This window comes from Rhyacophila brunnea, unplaced genomic scaffold, assembly GCF_057557595.1.
Source record: "Rhyacophila brunnea isolate RB1 unplaced genomic scaffold, BYU_Rbru_1.0 scaffold_9, whole genome shotgun sequence".
Taxonomy (NCBI): Eukaryota; Metazoa; Arthropoda; class Insecta; order Trichoptera; family Rhyacophilidae; genus Rhyacophila; species Rhyacophila brunnea.
In genome coordinates this window covers 17,868,445-17,894,498 of record NW_028233361.1, presented here as the reverse complement: position 1 = coordinate 17,894,498, position 26,054 = coordinate 17,868,445, and the positions used below count along the sequence as shown (strand labels likewise).

The window sequence follows — 26,054 nt, the reverse complement described above, 5'->3', positions numbered from 1 at the left end:
TATGTATTCAATGTACGTTTGGTCCAGAACATGGCCCCAGTTAGGGATTGCAATACCGGTATTCAATTATTTATCGATACCGAAATACCGGTTTCAAAAATCTAAAATACATTTTTTCGGTATTAAGAAAGCATAAACGTTTATGTTTTTCAAAAACGAATTTAATGTTATTTTTCATCACTCACAACTGTAATGCATATTAAATTTAGTGTATAAGTTTTATGCTGCCAAAATACAATTAATATATTGACTGAAACCAACAGAAGTTAAGTAATATTAAAACAAAATCTCTCAAATATACATATAGAATTGTCAAAATGAATAATTATTAAAATGTGTATTTCGAAAAAGAAAACATTTGTGGCAAATATTTCCAATTATTCTATAACTATTGATCCAACAAACGTTGAATTTGATAGAAAAATTAGCAGTTCTAAAATATTATGATCTATACATATTTATAAAGACCAAGGTATTAAATATATGTAGTTACTTTAGGTTGCTATAAAATAGTGTTTTAAATAGATTTTTATAATTATGTTTATTGATAGGTACGATTTTACCTATAATATATTTTGACGAATACCGGTATTAATACCGGTTTTCAATAAGAAATACCGAAATACCGGAATTGATTTATTTATTCGGTATTGCAATCCCTAGCCCCGGTGTATTGGGGAATACATACATCATGCTCAGCAGCCAAAATAGTAATATTAATAAATAAATATATGTTTTTTTTTCATCATGTTTTAATAGTTACTTTAATGGTAGAAAATTTTGCTTTATGCAACAATATAATATACATTTTTATGCCACATTACGTTACTATTAATTAAAATTTCATCATTAGTGAAGACTATATACTTAGGAGTATAAAATTATACCTCAAGGTAAAATGATGACTGTCAATTTTCATCACACTAGCAATTTTATCAAGCCAAAACGTCAAGCGTTTCTTTGCTTTCATTCTACTTGACATGTGAATTATGTTGGCTCGTATGAACGGGCGTGTGAGATTTAAATATGAATTATTCTAAATTTGCTATGTAGTCTGGGATAAATAAAGAACCCTTTGTGAACTCTCTTTGTAAAAATTGATATTATTATAAGTATTATTTTTGAATGAATAAAATAGTATTGAATCGAGAATATTTTAATAGATTTATAAAAAAGTGAGAGCAAAAAAATTCCATATTGTGTATATAACAAACATCATCGAGGTGTCAAAAATAATTTTTAATTAAAATAAAACCGACTTCTTTCAATAATTTCTTTCACTTAGAAAAATCAACCGTACGTATAAAATACTTGGCATATTGTATACTGAAAATTTGGTTACTCTTTAAAACGATCATTTTTAATACAACCTTTTCCACGTTGACATTATTATTTTTTTGACCATGTCCGAACCTGATAATATCATATGGGTCTCCACACGCTGGAGTTTGTATTAACATATTTTTGTTTTTACGAGAAATGGATGTCAGCCACTTACTTGCTCAACCTATTAAATCTATACTCTGACTCATACACAAATTGAAAAACAATACGTGTACTTGCCAGATCCGGGATTTGAACCTGGGACGTTATTTTAAGTGGGTAGTTAAGGGGGAGAGGCACGCCAGCAGAGAACCTAGCGGAAAAATACGAAGCTTGTATTTTGAGATTCTTTTTGATAATTTAGAATTTCAACTGTATTAATTAATAAATATGTATCTGAAAACATTTAAAAGATTTTTAATTTTTTTTTTAATTTTAAGATGAACTTACAATTGTAAAAAAATGTAATAAAATGTGAATTCGTTGCAGGGTCACATATTATTATTACATTACATTTTATGGTCATATTTATTATTAAAATTTAGTTTATTATGTTTTAAATTTTTTGTCGTTTAGATTTTTGACTAATTCATCGTTTTAATATTTTTTTTATTTATTTTAAAAAACATCGATTTTTATAAAAATATAAATTTGTATAACTTGAAATCTTTTATGTTTATATCGAATCGAGATTCAATATTGAGACCATGCCTAAAATAAAATGTATTGAAGATAATTTTAGTTGCTTCAAATATTCAAGTAATATTTCTTTTAGATCGCCGGTACGTTTTATCGCAGTGTTAGTTCGTCGAATCCATGTTTCTTTAAATTTATGTGTGGATATCACACTACGTGAGAGGGATACGCAGAAACAGTATTTTGTTTTTGACCGTCTGCGTGTATTTGGCATTCAGCTCGAAAATCCCTTAGAGACAATCTAAATAAAAGTTGTACACAATTGAAACAACGTATTTATTTATGAAATATCGACGGGTATAATAGATATCGTATGTACCCACAATTTTTACCGAAACTGAGTTATTATACACAAAAAGCTTATATGGTTAATTACTGCATGTATTCTGTAAAAATATTCAAACAGATAATTGGTGATAGGTAGATTATGTAAGTTGCAAATACAGTAAAATGCAACCCATACTTTAAAGAATACCAGACCACAGTACAACAAAGATCTTAACTAGGTGGTTACTCCATCAGAAGCGACCTAAAGATAGATCCAGAAAAAAAACTATTTTATATTAAACTGTATTTAGGTATTACCGATGCATTTTATTAAATGGTGTAGCATTGTGTATATATATTATGAGGATTGAAGAATTTGGTGACAAGAGACAGTTAGTAGAGAATATATGTTGGATGAGGCTAAGTTCTGCCCTGAGATGTAACGTCAAGAAAAATAAAGATAAAGATTGATTTAAACAGTTTCTGAGAAAGCGGCACGCCAGATTGAGATAATCTTGTAATTTTCAAATAACTTCGAAGATACTACGAACAACCTTTCGTCCTCCGTTTATATCGTCCGAAGTCTTGCCACAGTAAAAAAACTATTCTCAATATCAGCCTATGGTCGCTTTGAACAACTGTAAAGACAGTGACATTACTAACTACCATAAATTAGCTCCACTTTGATACATACATACATTTGATTTCACCGAGTAGGTGGATAACTACGATTTCATAATATGTTTTGCATGGAACAGAATTTTACTATTTCTATTTGTATAGAGAGCTTTTTTTACTAAGATGTAGGTATATCGTCCTATAATGGGCAGCTCCATGATTATTTGAATTAAATTTAAAACTATATTATATGTAATGGTTAACGAAGTTTGAAATCTTTTAATAAATATATAAAAATAATAATATTCTAAATTTAATTTCCAACAGGTACTTTAAAATTAGATCAAAGCTCCAACATTAGTGAGATAAAAATAACTATTAGTTTATCTCTTAAGATATTTAAAATTTGAACTTTCAATATCTATTTTGGTTTTTATTACATAAATACGATTTCTATAATCGGTTATTTAAAAAATTCTATACGGATTAAATTGAGTTGAAAAAATAATGGAAATACTCGATACTTTTGATAAATTCTAAGGGCCGTATGTATGAGATTTCCAAATTCTTTATAAGCTATTTAACCGATTTTCCATCGAATAGCTTATTACACTCTTTGTGACGTAAGCGATCTGACGTCACGCGCCATTAAAAATGGCTGCCTCAGCTGTCACTTTCAAATGTCATTTTAATTTTGCATTCATTGCAACAAACATCTGGTTGAGGCCCTTATTCGTTTTGTAGATTCTGTAAAACATTTGCGAACTTTAAAAACAGTTCCTAGTCGTGCTGTTTACAAAATACGTATAATTTTGATCCCTAGTCTATAATCTAGATAGTAGGTAACTGATAAAATGCCTCGCTTATTTCGCCTATTTCGCTTGCAATATTTCTCATGGAGACATAAGATGGACTTACGTAAGATTACGATAAAATATCTCCGCTAAACCACCGCAAAAATATGTATCTACTGCTGTATCTGGCATTAAAATATACAATTGTAAGCATTCTGCGTTCTTCAAAATATTACGGTACCACCTACCTACCTAGTTAATTATTGTAAGATAACTGTAATAAACAAGGCACAACTCTCAAATACACTGGAAACATCAATAGTATCATACGGTGATTGGTATAAATGATAATATTATACAGAGATCATTACATATTATTGTCTTAAATCATTTGCATTTTCTGTCATTTATTCTTATTCTCTTTTGACATCTCAATAATTGAAGTGAAGTTAGTCATAATAATATTCAGTATTGCCACCAAATGTATTCAGTGTTGCCACCAAATGGAAAAGTTTACTGGCAATACAACCTTTCGTACAGTAGAATAATTATAAAATACATGTGATAAAATAGCTGATAAATTATTTAAAGTTCATAATAATTATTCATGTATAATTATTAAATTTATATGGTACCGTTCGCACACTTTCAGACACATTTACAATTTCAAAATTTTGAATTATTTATCGGGGAATGAAATTTTATAATACGAACACCATGACACATGATATGTCACATTCGTGACGTCACTTAACAGCTAATTACGTTTTTACTCATGCATACAAACGTGCAGTATATAGCCTATAAGGTTTTTGGGAATCTCATGCATACGACAGTAAGTATACCTAATAAATAAAATTTAAATATCTGTATGTCATTTTGAGGTATTTGTATTTTAATCGGCGTTTTCATTATTTCTTATATAACGTTAAAAAAACTGCTAGACCAATATTGATTATCGAAACTTGCAAAGCTTTTGGGTTAGATTTTAAATGTTAATTTATTATTTAGTCGGAGTTTCATTTTGATATCTCAAAAGGTTCAGTTTTTATAATATAAAGCTTATATAAATTACGCGATTACGTCAATTCATCACGGTTCGATAAAAATTAAACTGTCATATGAAATTCAGTTAGACTGGCGCATACTTAGGTATAACTGTTTTCTATAAATGTGGACAAATTACATCCAAAACGAATTAGTCAATTTCTTCACTTTGTATATATATTTCTAATCGTACTTCACACTACTATTATGTAGAGGAATCGCTAGTAATTATTGTATAATGATGGAATTACTTATGCAATTATTATCTGTTGCTAGATTAATAAAATAAGCAGTGCACCAAATCTTGTTGGAATATAATTATTTTATACTATTATCATTTAAATTTCATTTCAGGACCGCTTCAAGTTTACAATCCTAAACGCAGTGCTAGTGACGAAAGCGGCAGACTTGGTAGAACTGGTAAGCAGTGAGTCACGCGTGATGCTGCTCTACGCCACTCGAGAAGAGGCAATGCATATCTTGGCTGCCGCGAGAGAGCTTCACATCACTGGGGAGAACTACATCTGGGTAGTTACGCAGAGTGTCATTGAAAATCTACAGACACCTAATCAATTCCCCGTTGGAATGCTTGGTAAGTTTAGCTTAATAATTAACTAAAGTAACAGTTGCAAAATGCTATTATATTATACAGTTTACTTAAAAGATATTGAAAATATTTCAGTTAAAAATATCATCACCTCAATATTATGACAACAGGATAACTTAATTTTAAATGTTTTTGAGATAGCTATTGAATATGATTCTATATTATTTCTTTCTCTACAACTAAGTAAGTAATAAGTTCATGGAAACTGTATTTATTTTGTGTTTTTTTGAACCATAAATGCATTAAATCAATAAAATATTATACATTCCCCAGTGGTTAAAAAACCGTTTAAAAAAATAAAAAAAAATTCGGTTAGGTACATGTTCAAACACGTGCGTTAACATAATCTTACTCCTTACTTCAATTTTAGTTTGTCAATTTATGGCTACGGCCGTATCTTGTAGCTTAACCACTGGGGAATGACAAAAGTAATGTCGTATTTCAAAAAAACACTACCTTATTCTTAGGTCAATAATTATTATAAAGCAATCATTATTCGTAAGATGTTTATTACACTTGAATTTTCAAAAACACAGCTTATAATAAGTATCTTTAGAATTATTTTCAAATGTGTTAATCTTGCCCATTTTTTGAATAATAAAATGCCTAATTTTTGTCAAATTTATGATCACAAAGATTATCAATATAATTTTTTATCGTAAATATTTTACAAAAATTGTCTCGTCATAAATTATACTAATGGTTTTATAAATGCTTTTAAAAATTAATAAATGTAAAAAATCTTAACACCGCTGCACTTTCATGTACTGAAATATGACTTTATTCTAAAACATTAGAGCGAGAGGTTTAAAAAAACACTATTTTATGTAAAAAAAATACTTTTTGCAGTCATCAAATGTTTAAAATAAATATAAAACATAATAAGGGTTCAAAATTGTATAAATAGATTATCTATAACGTTTAAGGTATGTCCAGGATCATGCTTTGAAAATAGAAAAAAAGTTCCATTTTGACCCACGCTGAGCACGTCCGCTCTTAACGAATGAGGATTTCATTAAAACCACCAATAACTTCATGTTTTCAGATAATATTATTATAACCACAACAATATTTTAATATGCTTGAAATAAACTTGACGAATTTTATAATCTTATATCGATAATATTACGTCTCGTTTAGTATTAATTAATGGTATTTAAAGCCCCATATCCATCACAATTCCATTGTATTAGTATTAGGATATACCAACTAGGTATAATACATTTTCTAAACTCTCGTGCACCTAGTTAGAAGAGAATAGACTAAAGCTCTTTGGTTAACAATCAACGTACTCATGGCAAGCCCTAGGGTGTAAAAGATAGGTTTGTATACCGACAACATCCAAGATAAATTAAACGTACTTTGTGTTACTTGGTCTTAATATTCAGAAAGGATCTTTCAATCTATTGTTATTAATTATGAAGATGATAACAAATGGGTACATAAAATTATTTCGAAGACTTACCAAAGCAAACATCCCATATTTTTATTAATAAGTCTTCAATTATTAATATAACGTATGGTAATGATTTTTTCTACTTTCAACATAAGTTATATAAATAATTACAAGATAAAAAGAATTTTTTATATACAACGTTTTTAAATTTTCTGTTGAATCATATAAACTTGACTTGCTAGCTTAAACGATCAAAAAAAATTTGCATGATAGAAATAATACTGAAATGTCAATTTGACATTTCATATTGATTTCCATAGTAATGCACATATATATAAATAATTTAGTTATTAGGACCCCAGACCCCTAGCAACCAATAATGGTGGATTGGATTATGGATTTCTTCCAAAATAACTTTTCATTCAAAACAGAATTAACTGAAAATGAATTCAATTCTACTTAAAGATGGCTATAAGTATTAAAAGAATGCATTGGCATCGTGTTCTGATTAATTCTAAAAGTTTCAAGTGTTTAGCTAGTCGGCAAGTTAGTTAAATCGATTTCAAGATTTTTACTGGATAAATAACCACCGGACAAACAAGAATACGAGCTAAGAAAAACGTTGTACAATATAGACTTATAATAATCGTGATAACAAAATAAAATTTTTATTAACTCTAAATAAAATGGGTGGCAACGCTTTTCAGTAGACTGTAATTGGGGTGGATTCTGGATACTGGGGAAAGAATTTTATACAGGAGTCAATCCAGGCACTAACTGGTCATGGATTTTACGCACTCAAGCACTAGTAAACTGATAGTGGTTTGTCACTCCCAGATAACTCTTGTTTTTTGGGATGAATGATGATGACAAGTTCGGAATGGATGAGAGATACGAGGTTCGCTCAAACCATAGCAAATTTATCGCAACAATGTTCAAACAGATACGTGATGGATGAGTCACCCTGTGGTGTTAACCCGGCTTTGGTCGTATCGTATCAGATCACGGCACGATGGATGTCGAAAGACTGCTATCTGTTTGTGCCATCATCGTCAAATGATGACACGTTATTTTATTAAAGTGCCTGGATGGCGGCAACCAGTGTAGTAGATAGGTAGAAAATTTATGATCGAATTAAGGCCACCATAATTATCTCAATCAATTAGAAGAATTACATGTATTCACGATAAAACTACTTAGTATTCACACACATAATTATAGTTTTAAGTCATAATGTGTATATTTGAGTTTATATAATTTTATAAAATTACCTATATTTGAGAATATTGCGTAGTGAAGGTAGCAAAAGTTAATTAATTTCACACTAATGTTAAATTTTAATTACTTCTGAGAATTCCAAAATCTATTGGTTTTTAAACCATTTTTTAAAAATTACCATTTTTACACAGTTAAATCGTTTCGTAATCGCGTTTGATTAGGTGGTTAGAAAATTTTATTGTGAAAAAATAAACTTTTCAGGAATCTAATAATATGTTTATGAACTCTAATGGTTTTTCCCATGTAGACTCAGTCGCAGACATTACAACCTAATTCATAAAAAAATGCTACTCTTAGATTTTTTATAATAATTATTTTATATTTGTAAGCCTTTTCCCTAAGATATACAACAATGCTGAATCATATTTTCATGAAAGGATTTTATACCAAAAATACATAGATAAATAATATGTGAACGGTCTTCTATCAACAATAAGTTAATCAGTTCTATAAGACAATAATCATGACAAAAAATATTTGAGTCATGTATAAGAAAATAACCAAAATGCCATCGTGTTTTCAAAACGAATTTCAAAGGGTTCCGTTCTTAATGATTAAAATATCTCATCGCATCATTCTTTATCCGCTTTACGTTCTAATAGGCTTTTTTATCTTAAGGATTATTTTTTCAGAGCCCAAGAATATATATCTACCGCCTACTATCCTGGTCCATTTCGTTTCTAGTTGATAATCTGGGGCACATACACCGGCAAATTATAATACGGAGTTCAACCCAAAACTGTTTTCACTTAGTTCTAATACAAGTGAAGGCTGTGGAAACAAAAATGGCAATCTCCATTTTTACGATATGTTGGCAAGTCATTAAAAATATCTTACATCTTTCTTATACATAGGTATCAGTGGCGAAGACTCCATACTAGGCGATTATTTAAAGCCTACCTTCTTAAGAAAAATATTTTTTAATTGCATATTGACATATTTATATACTTAATCACTTCATTATTTTATGTTATATAAAAATTATTTATTTTGCCAACGAGATCGCATATGTAGGAATGTATTACAGTATTACACAGTTTACAAAACAACTGCAAAGGTATTAAAAAAACCACAGCGCGCCGCGCCGTAAATTAAATAATAAATGCCGCAACTCTTCTCGACGTAAATAAATTTCCGATTATGTTTGGAATAATTCTGAATTTTTTTTGTATGGACTTTACGTCTCGTAACCTCAGCAAGTCTGCTGATTTGTACGAAATGAGGCAAGCTCCTTTCGCAGAGCCTAAAACATTCGCGCATAATATTGTTGTCACGACTGCGCACTTTGTCCAAAATCATTAATAATTAGATAATTAAAAAAATAATTTTAACGGCGTTTAATCGAATATTAATAAATAAGTAAGTATAGATTGTTTTTAAAAATAAAAATAAATTTTATCTAATGATTTTTGATGGGTATACATGTTTTGAAAAATACGTAATTTAAACACATCGCTCATTTTTATGTCGTCAATGAGTTTTTGAAGTTTCATTGAATTAGTGTGTCGTTATCATTTATTAGTGTGTGCCTATTCATTAGTAGTAAATATCGTACTATTCTCGTAAGTATACCTGACAAGTGTGCTCATTTTATCATATCTCCACAGCCTACCTCTTTCCAAAAGTCACCCTTCGCCACTGATAGGTATATTCTTTGAAAGAAATATTATAACATGTTATATATTATTATTAGTATACAAACAACATTTCAAAATGTTTTTTTCAGAAATTATCTCTAAAAAAAGACGTAAGACATTTTTAATGACTCGTCAACATAATTGTGAAAATGGAGACTGCAGTATTTGTTTCCAGAGAGCTCAAGTATTTTGATCCAAACGTAATATAACAACATCTTGATTACCATGACATTCTTTTTACGTCAGGCAGTGATTACAGATTTCCATATCCTATCCCAGTTACAAAATTTGAATATTAATATAAAATTCATATTTGGAAATCAATATATTCATATTTTAGAGAATTCTAATTAATAATTTGATTTAAAAACAAAAAATTGCCAATAACAGCAATTAATGTTGGTAAATTAATCAATAAATCAGGGGAGAATTTTCAATAGTGGGGACTTAAAAAAAATACTGGCAATGCTACAAGTAGATCACTCTCCTGAGATTGCTTAAATTTGTTTTATTTTAAGATTTTCCCAAATTCAACAACTAATCGTTTAAAAAACCAACTTAATATAAGAGTATTTTTTTTATAGTGGACAAGTGAGGTTTATTTTCAAACATCATCAAGTTCACTTCAACCAATCGCGTCATCGCAAAAGATGGCACCATTTTTCTGAATGTATTTAGTGAGAGACGACGTATTTGTTTTATTGTTAGTAAATAAACAGGTTAGAAAGAAGAAATGAAAGTTTCGCATTTTTTCACTTTATCGAAAAGTGGAATTGACCTAATTTGAAAACTATCTTCTGAAATATCACTACGTAAATCATGATGAATGTGTGTTAAAATTATAGAAGGTATTTTTGTCTCTACATAATATCTAAGGTTGTTTCAAATTACTTTTTTACATGCCATCATCATCATTAACTGTTGTAGACCTACCGCATGATAAGAACATTTCCTTGCTCTTTTCACTCTTTTGGTGCCTGGTTCTTCGCTACCATGAAAATCCACTGAACTTCACGAGTTCTTCAATAATATTTTTACCCAAAGTAAAATTTATTCAGCCTTACACCTATCCACTACTTCACATTAATTATACATACAAAACCAATCTCGAGTATTATTGTCCAGTAACTCATTGTCAATCACCGTAGTAATCAAGTGAAACTATTTTGTTCACTTACCTCTTTGAAAACAAGTTTCCCCAAATTATAACTCATAGTTCATAATCACGAAATGCACGCATTGTTAGTTGTATTGTTTTCTTTTACTGTCTGTCTTTATTATATTTTATTTTTCATTCTCTTATATTATTTATTTTTTTTAATCATGTCCGACTCTCATAAGACGATATTAATTTGATTTTTAATTTTACGAAAAATGAATGTTAGCCACTTTTGCTCAAACTATTGATTCCATACTTTGAGTCTAAATACGCATTGGAGAAATGTGAATTTTCCAGACTTGGGATTCAAATCTGGGACCAATGACATTTTCTCTTATACCTTCTCAATTTATTCCTCCACTGTCAGCGATTCTTACTTACTGTGATATTTAACCTTATCACTGCCAGCCAATTTTTACTAGGTGGACAGTTGTAGGCCAGCTATTTTCGGAATAAAATAAATTCTTTAAAAAATATGAAATAGGAACGGAATGATAAATATTTGTGAAAACTTACCGACACAGCATGTTAATCAAATTTATCGTGAATATTTTCACACTAAGCTGATAAATATTGCTTATAAAATATACACAAGATGTTTATTCAGAAGTTATGACTTTTACAAGAACCTGCGAGTTAATTCGTCCGTGGCCTGACGCGACATACATGCTTTGACGAGTTAATTCTTCCGTGGCACAAATCAGGTTAATTCAATTCAATTAGCATATTGAGGACATTACAAATTATAAGTTTAAGACGTTCACAAATTGCCGTGTTCAAAGAAATACACCAAGTTTGCTAAGGAGGCTTGTTTTATTTATTATTCTTTGCATCTACCTGTAATTGGGGCCATTACCTATTCATTTATTTTATATCTTATATTTATCAATATTGTACATTTATTTTTGTGATTGGTCTTGTGGGTTGAGATTAATTTAAAAAAATAATTAATCTCTTTATATCTTGGATCCAGGAAGGATTGTATATAAATCGAATGATGTTTAAATTAGCTACGAAATCTATTACGGATAATCTTTTCGAGTGTGGTATTGTTTCTTCTGGGATTAGTACCCATGGAAATGTACAAAATAATGTATTGTATGGAACCGACTTAAATAATCGATGCGCGCGCATTTAGTTCACGCCTCACTACATTTTATTAGGGTAGAAATAAAGCAATTGAATCGAAAAATCGTAAATACGATTAGTTTATGTTAAAACGGACACAAAAGCAAAGAATTCTAATGAAACTTGTCTCGATATAATTATTTTTGCTAACTTTTAATCGTTTATAAAACACCATTAGGGGATTAAAATAAAACAAATTTATAAAACTACTTACGGCAGAACTCAAAAGATTTTCATTATTAAAACATTAAGAAAAGAGTATTATAAATTAGGTTCATTATTGTTGAAAGTTTATTTTATACTGTTTCGTCATTTTTTCAAAATATATTACCATGTTTTATTTACAAAGCTCTGTGTGATTTCAGAAATAATGCTTTAGACATTGATTAATCATACAGGATAGCTTTTAAGCTTAATTATCACCGTTTTTAATGTTATGTAAAATAATTAGGCCGTTCATTAGTAGTACTTATATATCAAATCTTCTGGTTACATGTAAATTGTACATATTATATTTCACCGTAGCACAGTTTGCCGTGAGCTTTCTTATCGGAAAGAGAAATTTTTGTATACTATACGGTCATTTCTATAAATAGAACCGAGATGAAAAATTACGCGTTGTTCGTGGAGCATTACAGACAATAATGTTTCTATTTTATTCGATTCAATGTGAACATTCAGTTGATATTGATTGGTTTCAGATATTTTCTTATATTAACGGTATTATTATTTGAATTTAAAAATGAAAACCTAACCTAACCTTACTTAGCCTAACCTATCAAATAATCCAGTAAATTGGCTATTTTCAAAATTTGTTTGCCGCTGGCTGCCTGTAAACTGATAAGAAACGTGTTTTATTTAGACATGAATTTTATCTCAGTACTATACCACCTAAAGAGGTTGGACATTCCTTAATTTATGTACGACTATAATATATTTCCGATGCAACATTTCACAAATGTGATACGGCGAACTATATACACACAAATTTTCGGACACAACATTTTCTACGTCCACCGTTGCATGAGCTGACAATGTGGATTTTTCGTGCTGATACTATTTCTTTAATCAGACCATAATATTTCTATGGTAGACCTAGTTATTGCTCACACTTCTAATGTAGTAGTGTATAAAACTGTTTGTATAAAATGATGATTCTGAACTAAATACAGTAGAACCCCGATCTACCGTTCTCGCATAAATCATTTTCCCGCACGGATCGTTCATTTTTGAAAGTCCCGCCAAACACCCATAAGAACAATGTTAAATAATCCCGCATTAACCGTTCCTCGATTTATTGTTTTCCTCGATCGTCTAAATACTCTAAATATTATGGTCCCGTCACAAATATTATCCCGATTGACCGTTTTTGTTGAATATTTTTCATTTCGCTTTCGTATAACTGTTTATGAGACATACAGACCTTTCAGTCGCGTCGCTTTGTTTGCACAGGTCGGTCGGCGCTCAGGCTTGCCTCGCATCTCGTATCATAAAATCGCAACTAAAATTCCCCCCATGAAGAAAACTAGAACTCTAGCTGAGAAACTGAAAATAATTCAAGGCGTCGAAAAAAATCCAGGAGAAAAACGAGTTTTTTTATGTATTTTTTTGTATATCCCGCATTTATCATTTTTAGGGTCCCTTGAAAACCGTAGAATTGGAGTTTTACTGTAGTAATAATATGAATGAAATTTGCAATCGAAAATTTATATTTATTCAAAACTGGATACAAAATTGCAGTGCCACGGTTTATATAATATAGTCAGCCTTGCGTGTAATATAATATTAATGAAAGCTCCTTGTAAATGTTCTGGAGCGCTGTCCCAACTCGCTCTACTAGTCTCGACGTGTACATATCTCACAATAATTATTATTACAACCAAATCTATTTCGTTTCTCTATTTGATCAGCGAATAAAGCTTGTCAAATCGACAACATGAGCCACTAAATGCTTTCTCTCGTTCGGTCTTTCGTCAAAAAACTTTCGCCGCCCCCGCATTAGCCGAAATGAATTCCAACGGAAAATACTCCGCAGGGATAATTTTATCTTCGCGTCGAGTATTAAGAGTCCTATGAGATAAAAAAGTTTTGTATACTGTACGTGCTTTATAGGCGCATGGAAAAAAACTTAAAAAATAAAATACAACTGAGGTGCGTCATCGCTTACGCTGAATTATTTCACCCTTACAAAAACTGTAACATTTTACCCTGTAATTGAACCAAATTAATAAGTTTTTTTGAGTGAATAGCTGGATAATATGCCTTCTAAATAAAGTTATATCGAGTAATAATAGTAGTATTATTCTTTGAACATTGCTGTTTTTGCCGAATCTTAGGTGTACATTGATACGACCGTGGTTCTAGTCCCTCGATGATTGAATTATGAAGAGACGTTTTACCTGATTGGGACGTGTGTTTCGGATGCTACCATAGAATGGGACACTCCGTACGTTTGTGACATTACTTAAAGGCTTTCGTTGCCGTATCCAACCCTCTCTCATTCAGCAGTGCTACAAAAGCGATCTACACGCAGGTTTTACAAGACGGGACACGCTAGACGTGATAATAGACTGACGGAAATAGTGCAACCTTTGCAAAACAGTTTACCTTATGGCCCAATACTATGGTATGATAGGGTGAAAGAAGTATCACCATCGATGATTTTTTCCTTGCTGGCGTGACGTACAACGCTGCACTGCGGATCTGGCGAGATCAATGGACTACATCCAGCAAGAACGTTAAAACGCATTTAGTATTTTCCAATATACATACTGCATTGATCTAACTATACAATCTTCAGAATATTTATTACTTCTCGGTCCTGTCGGGTGTCGTATTTTTTTCTACAAAATAAGATTTTTTCTAGTGTGTATACGCATGAGATTTTTTGGACATATTTGACGCAGCTATATAACTTGGAAGGACCGGTGGTTTTGGACAGTCTCTAGGGAAGACAAAGGAGAAAAATACGGTGGATGCGGTGAAATGACCGTGTAATGGAAGCTTACTGGGATAGTCAGCACTCTGCCCTGAGAGAAGCAGAAGACCGTGAGGGGTAAAGAGTCTTGGTCATCCATAAGATGACTAAATTTTAGAGTGGTCACGATCCTCAGCTATGAAGTAATGACCAAGAAGAGATATAATAATATTATGTATAGTATTTATGTAATGTTTTTAGAAAAGTATTTTTTATTTGGCAACTCTAAATGATTGGACAAATTATACAATAAAAAGATGCTATTTTAAAGTAAGCTCGTCGTAAATTTAATATAGATAAGTAATCAGCTTGTAAGTAGAAAAATTCAACGGCTCGACTTTTGATCTTTTCGCAGAAGCGTATTTTCACCCCTCACACGCCAGGCATTCTGGAAATTTTTCGGTATTTAGCCCGAAATTTTCCTCTTCTCGTATATCCTGACATTTTATTTTACGATTTTAGTTAAACATTATAAGAAATATATTATAATATGTATAGTTTTTGAATTGAAATTGATATAATTTCTACTATATAATTTTTATTTTGTAATATAGATACGTACTATAATATATTCCATTTTCTTCTTCTTCTTCTTCGTGCATACCAGCCCCTTAGTTGGAGCATATGGACACCACGAGGCGCATCTAAAAATCCCTGTCGCTCGGCAGTCTTCTTGCATCGCTCCAGGTCAAACCAGCATCCCGTAGTTCCATCGTATACACTCTATAGATAGTATTTAGCGACCTTCCAGGACGCCGGAAACTAGTTAACTTGAAGAACAGGCAAGCCAGGTTCAACGTTTCCTCTTGACTCTCAGCGTGATGAGAGACTGCTTGGTGCGTTCTCTTATCTCCTCCTTCCATTTCTAGATAGATAAATAAATTGGAGTTGTACACCATTATAGGTTTATAAGTGACTACATAACCACCTTCCAGGAACCTTCATCTCCCTTTCTTATCGGTTAACTCGGCTTTTTTGCATTTATCTTAACGTTGTCAACCTATCTTCATCGTAGATGACCTAGAGACCATGTATCTACCATCATAAAGCTCAGGGAGAGATTATAATAATGTATAGATTTTTTATTGTGGGCGTCATGACCAGTTTCACTTGATTAGAGTAATTTATTACACGTCCAATCATTACTAGTTTCATAAGATAATCATCCAAACTCTTACTTATATGCGCAATAAACTGAAAATTTGATATTAGACATTTATTATTAAAATATTGTATTCTTATATCTTCAAGTTATGATATTGTTAGTATGACTGATAGTCAATCGGACAAGAAATCTGAACATACACCTTTAAAATCATCTCTCAAAACCATTGATCTTTCTTAGAGCCGCTGCAGTCAGCATAAAGCATATTATATTATAAAAAATTCAAAGATCTACGAAAATACGGATTTCAGTAAACGTTCAGAATTAAATATTTTATTTTTACTCACTATTTTGCAACCAATATGTTTGTTACTGCTAGTAATAGTAGTTACTTCTTACTGGGTAATAATTTGAGGATAATCTTTTCAATAAATACATTACTTAAAAAAAAACTGAATACTTTATTGTAAAGATTAAATATCTAGATAAAATTACGGTAGTAATAGAAATATCTAAACGTATATAATTTCAAAGTTTTCGCAAAGTAGTTAATACTAACGAGGAAACTTTATACCACATTACATAAAATGTAAACTGTTTATAACTTTCGTCTGAAGAATTAACAGCGCCATCTGCATGCAAATTATCAAAGTAGCTGCAGCTAGTTAGTGCGACAGAAATTTCTAGAAAATTGTCGAATGAAAATAAAAACAAACAGGAAATTAATCTGAATTTTAAATCTTTCTTTGATCATACATAACTTGAAAACTCCTTTAGATATTATATACCTACCTGTATAAACTGGATTTGCGTCAATGTGCTTTACCAATTAATTTACCGGTGTTATATCTACTTATGACGAAATTAACTAGTAATTTTTACATTAAATTCTTGTTAATCTTTGGCTATCGGTTTTTATGCTTTAAATCAATATGTCAATTAGGTGTCCTGATTACCAACTGACGCCCGGATTACTCCAAATTTTAATTATAACGTACAAGCTTTTGCTATTAATTTATTAAACTATTTATTTTAATCAACAAATAATTTATAAGACTTGAGAATGTAACATTGTTTTTATATTGTACACAAAAAATTACGATGCGCAACAGAATATGAACTCATTATTCACTGGATTTGCGCTAATGTGCTCTACCAAATAAGCTATAGACATCTTAGGCGAAAAATAAAAAAATGGTTATACTTAAAAGCTTTGGACAGGCAAGATTTTACAGATTTGGAAAGTTCATTGTGCATTTCTGCCATTTAAATCAAGAAATAAAATTGTCGAAAGTCTTATTGCTGTGGTCTCGTTGTCAATGTCGTTATTTTAAGAAATTAGATCGGCTGTGTGATAATGCTTCAATTTATCCACCATAATGGAACCAGTAATTTATCGCTTGCAGGGAGAACAAAATACTTAAGAAATATTATTCATTACATAAAGAACACTTTGTAAGTAAGTATAGCTATAAATTTTTAGCATAATATTTTTAGAAATAGAATGCTAAGTTTCATATTATAAGAATACCGTAAGTGGCTCAAACTTTTTTCTTTATAGATATTTGTTAAATATTCAATAATTAAACGTATAAAAATGGTAGGTATCGACTTACAAGCTTCTACCTGACTATATATTTAAAATAATTACAAGATAAAAATAACTTTTTATATACCACGTTTTTAAATTTTCTGTTAAATCATATAAACTTGACAATTCTATGTATTAATACATATAGAATACTGAAATGTCATTTTGACATTTCATATTGATTTCCATAGTATTGCACGTGTATATTGATAATTTAGTTGCTAGGACCCACTTAAAAACCAATAATAGTGAGTAGTAAATATTACTTTTAACGGATTTTTTCCGAAACATACAAAACAGAAATAACTGAAAATGAATTCAATTCTGCTTAAACATGGCCAAAAGTATTAAAAAAATGCATTCCCGCGTATTTTGATATATTCTAAAAGTTTCAAATATCTAGCTTGTCGGGAAGTTAGTTAAAAGTCTTGGACAAACAAGAAAAAATCTGTACGGGACAAACAAGAATACGAGCTAATAAAAACATTGTAAAATAGCAATTACTAACGTTCATTAGAAGCTAACTGAAAAAGTACTTTCCCATTGACAGATTAGATACATTTTTTTCCCCCTCAAAATTCATAAAATTCTGACATAGCAACATTTTACAGTATCCCTAAGATATTATACTATTGTATTATAAAACATAAAATAAGATAGTATCATCTTCGAAGGTAGGGGAGAGAGGTTTTAGTACCCCCTCTCGCTGTGTTTGATGTAGAATGACATCTGTTGTTGATAAAAACACGGAGGGTTGCTTAGAAAATTGTGAGATTTATTTACTGTAGTAAGATTACAGTTGTTATATTATGACGTTAGATTGTTATAAAAATATACAAAGAAAAATTCAGTGGTGACAGTTAGTAGGTACCGCGTGAATCAAACATCGGAGGTCTGGATTTTTTACATGCGTCGATAACGCGGCTTGCTTCTGTCTAAATCTAAAAATAGAAATAAATCATCCGATATATCCGCGCCGTCCTAACATATTGCGGTGTAAAACAAATTTAAGTATTATTATATTATTAACAATGAATAATTACATTTTTCTTGGCTTTAAAATTACTTCCTCGTAGTCAACAAAGCTCATATTTTTATGAGTATACCCAATAATGATCCCGGCTTCTTTGGGGTTCAATATAATATCTTATACTTAAGGGGCGACAACTTTTGGCGGTGTTAGTAGATATATCAAAAACTATAAACAAAACTGCATTAACTACTTCAATAATTAATTGTGTATTGTGAAAAATATAATAAACGATAACATATTGTATTACAATTTTAAAGGTATTATATTGTCATGTAGAAGATATTAAACGACGCAAAATTGATGATTTCACTGAAAACAAATTGCAGATAATATCTCAGTTGATTTTCTCAGTTGACACTTAAACAAAGAGTCTATGTCAGCAAGCGGTGGGGCCTTAAGCTCCGGGTCGGCAGAAGGCTTTAGCGCCAAAAATAGTTTACGTTGAATCCCCGTGAGGCTGTGTCTCTAGGTAGCGTTAAAGGGAAAATGGATTGTTGTTTAAACCTCAAATCGCATTCAGAACAATATCAACGCCCTTTGTGTAAACCGATAGCCTTTACGATGTAATTAAATAGTGTTTTGATTTCTCTACAGAATTATATAAATAATTAATTTATCTAGGTATGTATTTATTAACGTTATATGAGCAATTCTTTATGCTCCTTTCTCACAATACATTATAAATTAAATTTATTTTAAATTACTTATTTATACAAATAAATTTAATATTTTACTCTACAACCGTAGTCCACAACTGTGGACATTACATAAAAATTTCTATTGCTCGTTAATATTCTATTATTTTTCCATGTTATACTAGTCATATAAAAATGTGTATATTTAATAGCGTCCATCAGTTTGTGTCGTAAATAAGCATGAAGAAATGCAGAAAGATAAGTTCAACGTTATATCTTTACCATAATGTATACCTATGTGACAAGAGGCTGTATGCTATATTGTTATTTTTAAATGTAGGTATCACACCGCGTGCTAAGTATTTGCAAAGTAAGTATCTGTGGCTGTCATCAGATTCCTGTAACCCTGATCTCAATTATAATATTATTTATTAAATATTCATTTCTCACGTACAAACAGTCAGTACCTATTATTATATAATATGATTTTGTAATGTAAAGCCGGGTACTCATTAGCGAGCCGTAACTGTAACCGTTTAAGAACCGAACCAGAATACTACATATTATCTATTTTGGAGCTTATATTAAGATTTACGGCTGCATATACATGACGGATGGAGATAAGGTAACCTAAATCGTTACTCTGAGTCTTCAAAGGTACCGTGTTTTCTAGAAGATACTGTAAGGCAATGACGTCAAACTGCAACCATTGAATACGTGAAGATCAATGATTATAACTGGGTTTTAATAGTTAAATACTGTTAAAATAACTGTTTCTATTTGTATAGCAAACTCTTTGTACCAAGTGCTATCATCCATGAAGAATTGTAGATACTCTATTCTAGCTAAATATTTCTTCTGTCTCTGATCAAGTGGTAATCTAGTTTGGGATGAGTGCAATTATACATATTTTTTTTCATGATGATTTGCATGTCTACTTCAATAAAGTAATTCAATTACTATTCAGCATGTCAATTAACTTAACTTTACTCTTAAATGTGCTGACAGAGTTGAAAGATAAGTCAGTATTATTAACGGAGCAAAAGTGCAACCTTGTTTGATTCAACACTCTGATTTTAAATTACATATTCATTTGCAAATTATAAATATATCACGTTTTCACAACCTTTTAAATACAAAGAAATGTAAGAAATAGTTTTCAAACAGTATTATGAACAAAGAAATAGATGCAGTATTAGAAAAACAGGATAAAAAATAAATAGGGACAACAAATATCATATAGATACGTGAGAGGGTCTCGTAACCATTTTGCACCTTACTGAACTTGCCGATAGATGGTTGCGTAGAACGTCTGGTTCACCACTGTGGATTTCATGGTGTGGTGGATTAGGAAGTCGTTGCGTTGGTGGTTGCTCCGATAGATGGAGGAGCGAGTTTTATTTGCAATGTAAACAGTTAGTACAAGAGTATATTACAATACTTATGATACTGTTTCGAGGTCCGATTCTTGGTAGAATGAGATGTTGTGCGGAGCAATACAGAGACTGAGATACTAACTGACCGGGAACTTATATTCGAGTGACATCTCCAATTAATTATGATCCGCTATTTATTGACGTACTCACAATCAAAATAATATCTTGAAAAGAATATTTAGGAAATAATTGTTATAATTGAGTCAGCTACTCTACATAGAGTTTACGTAATTGGATATGGCTGATTATGTGGAAAAACAGATATTGCGGAAATTATAAGCTATTTACTGAGTTTGCCATAATTCGACTCTACGGGAAATGGATATTAATGAATATGTAATTGCGGTCAGGTTATTTAATATCGTCGATCAATATTCTGACACGTATTGAGTTGTTTATCTCTATAAATACATGGAAGTACACCGAATGAGCTAAATAGACCCTATTTTAAGAATTCGTTCACCGATATTCATCATCACGTAGGTAGAATATAATTATCAACACCCGAAGAGATTTGATCGAACACAGTTATTGCCCTCCAAATCGGCATCACCAATAGCAGGTTAGTTATGCACATTGGGAAAACAAACAAATAATGCTCCCAATTTCTAAGATAGTTATCAGGGACACACATGTCAATACTACCAATAATGGCAGAATTCTCATTTACACTACGTATAAGTCGGAAATATACGTGACCAAATATAGATATATTCTAATTTTTACGCTACAGTATGTACCTAATCATACCTAAGAGAAAGCCAGTTGGATAAAGCCAAAGATTATTATCCATATAACCTCATTGAACTCGCTTCACCATAAGGTCGTATTTCAACTGATGCAGGGCCCAAACAATTTACACACCCCTGATGATGACACTACCAAAAAACTGTTATGGTATAAAATAAAATAATATTACGCACACGTAGTAAAACTTATTTTGACTAATAACTCACTAAGTACAGTGTTGAAAAACAGGATAATCACTCGAAAGAAAAAGACGTCGGCAGCGATTAAATTCGCGTAACTGCTAAATTTAAAGACATGCTTAAACTGTTCAGTAATTACTACTCAGCATAAAATCTCCATACTAAACTGAAATCATTAATGCAAGCTATTCCCCACTTTATCGACGGATCACTGTGTAACGTTTAACAGTGAAGTGGATACTCAAAAATGTTTGAAAACAGTGTTATTAAATCCTAAATTAAACATTCAACTTAATAATATTTACCTTTTAATATATTAGTAAGTACAAGGGAAGTTGTGGACTGTATTAATTAGCATTTGGGTGTAATAAATAACAACCTAATGTAAATGGGGTGAAGTGAATTGAATACAGAATAAAGATTAGACGATGGGCTGGTAATGGCTTTTAAGATGAATTTATTATTCTATGGATGATCAGGATCCCCAGATGAGTACTAACCATAACTTACTTTTTTCAAAAAAGATCTTTTCTATTGGTTACATACATTTTTTCAGAATTCTTTTGTATGGCAAGTTATTATTGTTGGTTGCTAAGGGGGTCCTAGCAACTAAATTATTAATATATACGTGCGTTACTATGGAAATCAATATGAAATATCAAAATGACATTTCAGTATTCCATATTTATTGAGTATTTCCGTCAAGTACAATAAAAAGTATTTATTAATACATAGAATTGTCAAGTTTATATGATTCTACAGAAAATTTAAAAACGTGGTGTATAAAAAATTGGTACAGTTCGGTTATGAGGAATACGGCGGAAAACACATTTTGAAAATAGCCGGTATACTGAAATATTTGTTAGGTTAACATAACCAAACTTAACCTAATCTAACCTTACCTAACTTAACCCAACCTAACCTAACCTAAACTAATCCAAACTAACAAATACTCCAGAATATCGGGTATTTTCAAAATGTGTTTTCCGCTGTATTCCTCATAACCGAACTGTACCAAAAGTTCTTTTTATCTTGTAATTATTTTTAGTAAGCATGTTTTCGACGTTATTTGAAATCTTGTATGTTATTATTTATTTCAACATTAACCAGACTTGGCATGAAAGGGATACACAAGCTACTTACATTGTTAATATGCTCTCGACATATTTTTTCTAGTAGGTAGTATAATCACCTTTTTAATTCGTGGTCACTCGCTTTGAATTGCCGCGAAGGGCGCTTTTCTTGTTCCCCGTATCGCATTTTGAAAGTTGTTAAAGCCTGAATGGCAAAGCCTGAATGGCAAAGCCTGAATGGCAAAGCCTGTTGGGTGCATTATCAGATAAGTCCTTTATCTTGGACCTCTGTGGGCTAATATGAACACTGGAAAAACAGGACACCTCAACAAAAGCCGGCCTTTGAAATAAAGGGGGATGGGTTTGGAAGTATTTTCGGGATTACTTTTGGACAAAGGATTTTGTTAGGTACGCCAATTTCGTTTTTCGAGAATATTTTTGAAGGCGTGTTTTACTTGTGATGTTTGTAATGTTTGCACTTTGTATTTTTTTCATAAATTAAATTTTGTAGAGAGCATAACAGTTTCCCAAAATATGTTCCGCAAAATACTGGTGTTCCATCAAATGTGAATAGGTGTTCGCAAATTTATTAGAAGTATACCCCAGTGTGTCAAAACCAGATATTATTGTTTTATTTTCATATATTATGACATATTTATGCGAAGCAGGATTTTTTTATTATACTGCGACGAAGACAATGTCCAGAAACAGTTTCGATACCACACATAAGAATTCAACTATATAATATTCTGAATATATTAAGAAGATTTGTAATTCAAGGACCTAAAATCATCAGGCGGAACGTAATTTTGCACGCGTTGCCAAACGGAGAGCGATAGTCGACCTGTGAGCACGACAATTTGTTTTGTGATGACGTCGGAGGAATGTATTCTTAAATAGTGTAAAAGATGATTAAAAAACATAACGCATTTACTCTGAAGAAAAAACATGTCAATGAATATATTATTATTATTACTAATATAAAAATAAACATAACATTAAATGGACGCATGTTTTTATCACAAATTATGTTTTGTTCGTCACGCGTAATTGGCACAATCTGCGCGTCGCGTAGTCACGATCTTTTTAGACTATGCCTCAGCTGAAGTATAACCTTTAGTAGCTGCCAATGTCAAAGAGTATAGAATTTTTTATTGAACAAACTTAATAAATTTATCGGTATTTAGCTTTTAAGAATATGTAGGTGCTGAAATACAGAATATAGAATATTTTATCCATATAACGTAATCAGGACTTTTTTGTTTATTAAATGAAACGTTATAAACGAAAAAAATTATAAGCATTAAATTATTTTTCTAAAAATGTATTTTTAATCACTTAATTATATTTCATAATGCAGATGAATATAATATGTAAATTATTTCACATTTTTTAAAAAGATAGAGCAATATTATATAATGGCGCTTTTTGCAATGGACTGTAATTTGAGGATGCTGGTGGATTACGGATCTAGGGGGGGGGGGGTTTACACAGGATGCCAGACACTGAACTTTTGTGTTTAGAGGGATGGCGTGCTCTGGAGCAAGTTCAGTGTTCTCGCACTGGTAAATGGACGGTTTGGAATGCCACTCTCACATTTTCACTTGATTTTAGGATGAAAGATGATTAAAAGTTCAGTATGGATGATAGACGCGACGTTCGCTCAAACCGCATCGGATTTAGCGCAACAAAGGTCAAACATATGCGTTTTAAGTCACTCTATAATTAAGGTAAATAAGGGATGACGGCTAATATAATTGGCCCAACCATATCATTTAACTGATTTTTGAAAAATATAGATTAAATTCTGAAATCATGTAGGTATATATTCAAACTTAAATAAGAGAAGAGTTTTGTAAGCAAGAGCAAGGCTGTCTGTCGTAAGAGATTCAGTATTTTCGTGTACCTTGGGTTGCCCATTAACAGTGACAGTAGCCAAGAAATCGAAACTATAAGAAGAATAATTGAGCTCATATCCGGAAAACGACCGTTATCCTGAAAACGGCGTTCAGAGATATTGGCAGTTAAATATTTCAGTTACGGATAAACATCGTGCAATGCGTCGTCAATTTGGACTGTCTACTGCCACCTCCTGTTAGAATATCAAAGTAATATTTGGTGAGTGCATGCATAGGTGTTCATGCCACGTAATTTAAACCGATTTACCAAAAAACAGCGTTATCACGATAACGCTCGTTTTCCGGATATGGGCTCAATTATTATATTAGGTAACATATTATATCGCTTCGGTCTAATGAAGGCATTACGTCCCAGGGTATTGAACTGGCACTTGACATACAACTTGTATAAAATACTACTAATATCAGACCTGGTGCATGACTAAAAGCATAGAAAGAGTGTTGAGCTCATTTGAGCAGAGCATACTGTGTGGTATCTTCGAAACCATCAATGAGACAGTCGAAGTGAACACGTAGATAGAATTATTACGAGCTGCATGCATTGTGTGGGGGCGTGTACAACGAAGAATCTATAATTACAATATGATGAATGAGTCACGCATGACAATGAAATTAATATTTGGGAAATTGGGAAAAAAGATGGATGCGAGTCAGATTTAAAGACCTTGGGAGTCCTAAACTAGAGGTAAGCGACTATGGACAGACTTAAATTGACGCAAATACTAGAGGAGGTCAAAACCCAGATAAGGTTGTAGTGCTAGGAAGAAAAAAAAGAAGAAAAGCAAGTATATCATAATCTTCACACTAGCAACAAACCACATTAATACTCTCATTTTTTTGCCGAACACGTCTTCACTATTAGAACACAGAGTGCATACACGGTCACGGCACTTCCCTCGATCCATTACCACGTCCCAAGCTTTCCATCAAGTGAGATATCCAACGCGTCGATCGCTTCTGTAGCAGCGGTGCAAGTTGAAGTAGGGACGACCATGGTGGCGGAATCTGTAAATCATAATTACGTTATACTCTATTGCAATATCTGAAATATTTATTATAACCTAACCACGTGAAGCGCCTCTTTGATTGCGTTAAGGCCCGTTTCAGACGGGACACTGGTGTCGTGCTCGATATAATATAAGAGGCCTTTGTATTCGAATAAAGGGGCCTTTGTATTATTTTATGAACGCCCCATAGCTAATGAGTCAACGCATAATTTTGCGTTATAAATTAGAACATGAAACTGGCTGCAGTAATAAAAACAAGTGTATCGGCGGCTTGAGAATGTAGCAGCCAACAGAAAAGTGTATCGGACACGCGTTGGCTCATTAGCTCTGGGGCGTTTATAGAAATAATACAAAGACCCCTTTATTCGAATACAAAGGCCTCCTTATTATATACGAGCG

The 26,054-nt window shown here is 31.6% G+C and overlaps 1 protein-coding gene across 1 annotated transcript in view; it reads left to right on the top strand.

Annotated features, from left to right (window-relative positions):
• Nmdar2 (glutamate ionotropic receptor NMDA type subunit 2) overlaps window positions 1–26,054 on the top strand; it is a 423,883-nt gene that overhangs the window by 20,131 nt on the left and 377,698 nt on the right. Inside the window, exon 3 of the mRNA XM_085959689.1 lies at window positions 5,100–5,337. Coding sequence (XP_085815815.1) covers window positions 5,100–5,337 — 238 coding nt within the window. The remainder of the gene's footprint in view (window positions 1–5,099; window positions 5,338–26,054) is intronic.